Source organism: Meles meles, chromosome 16, assembly GCF_922984935.1.
Source record: "Meles meles chromosome 16, mMelMel3.1 paternal haplotype, whole genome shotgun sequence".
Taxonomy (NCBI): domain Eukaryota; kingdom Metazoa; phylum Chordata; class Mammalia; order Carnivora; family Mustelidae; genus Meles; species Meles meles.
In genome coordinates this window covers 23,682,954-23,688,953 of record NC_060081.1, presented here as the reverse complement: position 1 = coordinate 23,688,953, position 6,000 = coordinate 23,682,954, and the positions used below count along the sequence as shown (strand labels likewise).

Below are 6,000 nucleotides of genomic sequence, written 5' to 3'. Positions count from 1 at the left end.
CGCCCGGTGCCGGCCTGCGCCCCGAGCCCGAGCGGCGGCCACCCCGACTCCCGAGCCCGCGCGGATGTGAGATTCCGGGCTCCTGGCGCCTCCCGATCGCCGACCACCGCAACCGCGCGGCTTCGCCCAAGAGGAGGCGGCCGGGCCGGCTGTGTGGCTTGTGGATTTTTAAAAATTTGGCTCCGAGGAGGACCATTTCCTCTCGACATGCATCCCTCCGGATAGACTGAACATCCCTCGATCCATCTCCCGCCCCGCGCGGTCGGAGGCAAGAGCTGGGTGTGCGAAGAGGATCCGGGTTGAAATCTGCGCCCCCGGTTCTCGTCCGCGCCCCGTCCCACATCCCCCTCCCCCTCCCGGAGTCGAAATTTCCCGGGGATTATGTTTCGGAAAGGTAGGTAAGCGCCGGGTGCGGCGCCCGCCTCTCCGCAGCCCGGACCGGGAGAGCCAGCGAGGCGGCGACACAGCCCCCGCGGCTTGCAGCGAAGCCGACAGCTCGTCTCCTCTTCTGGAGGTGCTGCTGGTGGAAGGGGGGGAGAGACTTGCTCCAAACACGGACGTCCCCCAGCTCTCCCCCCCTCCCTGTTTTCCGTTAGGAACCCGACGAGGAAATACATGCACTCGCTGAGAATCGCCCGCGCCAGGGCGCAACGCTACAAGGTGTAGGGACAGTGTGGGGTGGGGTGAGAGGGGACCCAGGAGTCCCCGTGGCTCAGAGTGCCAGGGCGTCGGTTCTTCATTCCTGCCCTCGGGGCGGACGGAGTGACCCCGGCTCCCACTCCCCGCCCCGACCATGGTAGTCTTTAATGGCCTTCTTAAGATCAAAATCTGCGAGGCCGTGAGCTTGAAGCCCACAGCCTGGTCGCTGCGCCATGCGGTGGGACCCCGGCCGCAGACTTTCCTTCTCGACCCCTACATCGCCCTCAACGTGGACGACTCTCGCATCGGCCAAACCGCCACCAAGCAGAAGACCAACAGCCCGGCCTGGCACGACGAGTTCGTCACTGATGTGTGCAACGGGCGCAAGATCGAGCTGGCCGTCTTCCACGATGCCCCCATCGGTTACGACGACTTCGTGGCCAACTGCACCATCCAGTTCGAGGAGCTGCTGCAGAACGGGAGCCGGCACTTCGAGGACTGGGTGAGTCGGGCGCCACCCGGTCCGGCAGCCCAGCCGTGGGGTCCCGGGGAAGCACGGCCTTGGCATTAGTCATGGGGCGCCGAAACTTATTGCCATCTGGGGTGTGTGTGTGTGTGTGGGTGGGTGGGTGTCTCAGTTGCCTTGGGGAAGCATTCTCCATTTCATAGTTGAGAAGTAGGCACCGGAGCAACGAAGATGGGTCTTGGAAAGAGGGTAAGGCCCTCTGCCTCCTCCATACAAGGGGTGCGACAGGGAGCTGGCAAGCTGCGAGAGCCCCCAGCCACTGGTGCTGAAGGTTGACAGAGAAGCCGGCGCCTTCCGCAGGCGCGTGGTGGCTGGCTGCGTGTCATTGTGTGGGGGTGGGTTCCTCCATCCTTACAGAGGCACGTGCAGCCCTAGACCGAAGGCTTCTTCCACGTCCTGGCTTTGTCCTGCCTAGCCTAGTGAGGAGATGCTTTATTTTTCCCTCCAGGAGGAAGCTAGCTTGTTTCTATTCTGTTGCATGGTGTTTAGCTCATCTTCTGACACACAGGGAGAAAAATGTGTTCTCCTCCAGGATGTCTCCTCCAGGGTCCCGGCAGCATAAGCCACGCTTGTTTTGCCCCATGCATTGCCCATGCATCCAGAAGGAGTGTTGTATCTTTAAAAAATGGTTCTGGTTGCTAGAAATTGGAAGTCAGTGCTTGGAATTCTACTTAAAGTTACAATGATTTTCCTGTGTTGATTTTCAAGGCACTGTTCAATGAGATACTATTGCTAAGTCTGATATTGAGTTAATTGAGAACACTCAAAATATTAGGGACTTGGAAACGGGCCTTCCTTGTCAGGGTACTATAAACCAAATGTGTTCAACCTTGGCACCCAAAGAAGCATGGAGAACCTTCTTTTAGCTCTTTTTTGGAAGGAAGCTGTTAAATTAGGAAATGGATTTTGGTATTTTCTGATTTGCTACATGTTTCCACCAAGAGCAGGTGTGGCTCTGGGTGCATATGTTTTCAGGGTTCTTTGGTCGACACAAAAAGAGATATCTCATGGGGAAACAGAGGAATCCTCTACTAATGACTGAAAACAGACCACCTCATGATCGCCCTAGGGCCAGAGGCTGCATATGAACCACCTTGTCATGTCACCTTACATATTTTTTAAATAGGAAATGGAGTCTTAGAGGAAAATAGGGGAAAGCCTCTTCTCTCTGTGCTCGTGCTGTGATGTAGTCTGCCCAAAACCATGGTTACGGGACTGACAGGGAAGCTCCAACAAACCATACCAAGATTTGTGGCTTACACTTTGGGAAGCAGACAAACCTTTATGGAGAACATAGCACCATTCTATTCCATTCCATTCACCGAGGCCCCTTCTGCCTGCCTCCCACCTCCAGAGTTCCCACTCACTCCCCATTTCCTTTCCACATATGGGCTCTTTGACTCAGGAAAGTAGTGTATGTCTGAGGGGGAGCTAAAGGAATAACTAATTTCAGGGCCAGAACTTAACACCAAAAACCTGTGGTTTTGAAGTTGTTTTTGAACAGGAAGAGGATGGGAAAAAAACATGAGTATAGTCGTGAGGCCACGGGGCCTTCACTGTGTATGCAGATGAGGCAGATGGAGTGAGGCAGAGAGTAGGTGGGATGAACGGGAAGGCTGCTGTAGCCACAGAACACACCTCTGGTGGAGCGAGAAGTGTCTGTGCATGTCCCGTGATGCTTTGCTGGGGCCTGCCGGAGCCCTGGGTGAATCAGGGCACCTGCCCCACTTTGGAACACTTGCAGTAAAACATGTTGTGGGTACCAGCCTTGCCTGGTCAGTATTCTCTAAAGTGCCCAAATTCGTGTCAGACTTGGCCCTACACCAAGTGCAGAGAAGGTTTTAAGTGGCAGAGAAGTGGAGTGGGTACCCAAGGTCATGCGGCATGCTCAGGGTGACTGGAAGTAGGGCCCACACTTCCAGTCGCCCACAGCTTGCCTGGTGGAGAGTGGAGCCCCCTGCCCTCCCAGTCTACTCTCCATGCAGATTCCTGTACTATGTCCCTAATGTTTTCACTGTATCCAATAATTTAAAGTGCTTTCAAAATCATCTCTTCTTTGTCTCATAGCAAGTGTGAATTAGGTGCAACAGGTATTGGACAGATTAAAAAAAATAAAAACAAAACCAAAAAAACCCCCCAAAACCTGAGCTACAAAAAGGCCAAAGTCACAAGATCAATCAAGTAGTGGAGCTGGTTCTGTTTGGTCCGCTAGCGTTGGTTTCACTGGTGGATGCTCTGGCCGCTCTGGTTCCTCCAGAAGGGGAGGTTGGTGGGCGTGCATCAGCAGAGGGGGCTGGCCATTGGAAACAGGTTCCCTGGGGCTGACTAAAGTCTCCCTTCCCATTCCTGTCAGTGAGAGGACACCCACAGAATCACACCTCTGGGCAGCATTTCCTAGGCTCTGGGGCTCAGTGCTCTTTACCTGGCAGTGATAAAGAGATACACCCTTTCTCGGGTGTGGCCAGGGAACCTGGCCTGAAGTAAGGAGATGGCAACAGCCTGAAACGGCCACTTCTCTCACTGAAACGGACAGTTTCATTCAACTGCACAATGAATTCGTGTGCGCTCGCCCAGTTCCTGTTTGTGCTCAGGCCCAACCAGGGAAGTTCAGCACTCCAGGTAACCCAGAGGTAAAAGAGACTGTGGGTGACCCCCAGGGGGCTTCCATTTCACTAGGAAGTAATACTAAGTAGATACATGTTGATAATGAAGTAGCAGTTAGGTTCTAAATGAGAGGGACCAGTACACTACATGAGTTCAAAAAAGGAAGTGTGGTGGGAGAGCTGGAAGAATCTGGAGGGTTCCTGGAAGGAGGCATGGAATGGGCGTGAGGTGAGGGGTAACAGCCTTCCACGGGCACAGACACTGGACATAAAGGCAGAGAAGACCTGTGGTTAGGAGTGGGGAAACAGAGAAGGATGGCCAAAAGTGAGGGTGCCTGTCAGCAAGGATTTTATCTGAGCACCACCTGTGCTATTATTTACTTAAAATTTTTAAACATTGATTCTCTGATTTCCCACGCAAGGCCCGGTATGCATTGAGTCACCGGTTGGGATATTGTGGTTATGGTTTTTCTTCGTTTGCCTTAAAATAAACATGTGGCCTCTAAAATAAAAAGGGAGGGTATTCATCTCAGGTGCCTCTTAACACCATTAGCGATATGGGGGCCATACTTTGGAAACACTGGAATAGAAGTGTTGGAAAACCGAGGTGGGTTCTAGAATGCTTAAAAGCCAGGCTGAGATAATTATTCTCCAGATAATGAGAGACGTATCAGTTGTGATGACAAAGGGGGTTGTTTTAGAGAAAGCTCATTACAGAGGGACGGGAAGATCTCACTTAACACTGAAAGCAGAATCCCATGAAACACTCTTGTTGCCGCTTGTTTTTCCAGATATTAATGCTGCTCTGACTTGAGTGTGCGGAAGGGGGGGGGGCGTTAAAAATATAAACCTGCCCACCACATTCAGAGCTTTTCATTCTGAAGTTTAGGACAAGCGCTAGGAATCCTTATGTGTAACAAGCGCTCCTCGGGAGAATTTGATCCTGCTTCAAGAAACACTGGAGTAGGGTAGAAATTGTGGGCAGGGGAGGGCTCCAGAAAATTAAGGGATGAAGACTTCGTACACAGAAATGTCCCGAGATTTTATGGTAGACCTTTGTAATTCCTTCCTCCAAGATTTATAGCCTAGTGGTGTAGAGAAGTATTGGGGTTTATTAGAAGCAGAGGCCCCATGAATGCTGAATGGAGCTGCTTTGCCTTTAGGACAGATGGTGGGAGCGTGGTAGATGGCAGAGAGGGGAAAAGGAGCTGGCATGTGATAGCTGGCTACCCCTGTGCACAGCCTGGGGTTTGCTGTGTGGTCGCCTCACTAGTGTGTGTCCTGAGCCCCGCTCTTCCCGGTTCCACGACCCCTGCCTCCGAAGACATCCTTGGTTTGGGTCACTCCCGTGCTGCACTCATAATGCAGCAGTAATGACAAAAATGTCATTTCTGAGAGGTCCCACATTTAAGGGCAGACCTGTGAAGCCAGGCTCCTTGGATTTGAATCTCGCCTCTGTCACCAGCTGCACTTGTGACCTTTGGAGAGCTGTTTAACCTGTGTTCCTGTTTCCTGTTTCTTCCCCTCTAAGAAGTGGGTGATGGTAACTGTATCTACCTCTAACAGATGAGGTTGTTGCGGGGTGAAAGGAGTTACTACATGGAAAGCACACGGACCAATGCCTGACTTCAGTGAGAGCTCAGTGGCTGTTTTGCTCCTACAGTTACTACTATGTCCTCTAAACCTGCCATGGGACTGGCTTTAGAGAGGGTTCTTTATTGACATGATTATTATACAGGATCTAAAAGAGCCAAGTTTTTCGTCATCCTTAAAGTGTTTCTTTTCTGTTGGGTAGTCTCGTTTGCAAGGAATGGGGCGCTAGTGTTACCGTTTCCTCTCTCCCAAATAACTCATTGACAGGGTTTCTCAAAATTATCCCACCCTGCTGACCCTGTGAGATAGGCCCACACTGTTTTTTGTAGAGGTAAGGCTCGGGGACCGTTATTCTTTATTGGCTCCATTATCTCTTGGGGAGATTGTTACACCGTTAAGGCCAAGGCCAAGCCCCTGCTCATTCTGATGCTGATGCTCTGGGAAGAGCCTGAGGAGCGCTGTGGTTAAAAAGGCCCCTGGTGAGTCTCACACTGAGGGTGGCTAGAGTATGCCTTGATAGACCCAGGCCTGAAGGCACTTCAGGACTTCTGTAGGGAAATCTTAGAAGATCCCTGAGGAACTTTTACTATCATCTAAATGGAGTGAGGTGGGAAGGATCTAGAAAGGGATGTGGAAGGA

At 51.9% G+C, this 6,000-nt stretch overlaps 1 protein-coding gene across 2 annotated transcripts in view; it reads left to right on the top strand.

Moving 5' to 3' along the window:
- Positions 1-638: 638 nt before the first annotated feature.
- The window catches only part of PRKCE (protein kinase C epsilon), a 476,978-nt gene continuing 471,616 nt past the window's right edge, over positions 639-6,000 (top strand). For both annotated transcript variants that reach the window (XM_045981248.1, XM_045981249.1), the window contains exon 1: positions 639-1,141. In XM_045981248.1, the coding sequence (XP_045837204.1) occupies positions 794-1,141 (348 nt within the window). In that variant the 5' untranslated portion in view covers positions 639-793. The remainder of the gene's footprint in view (positions 1,142-6,000) is intronic.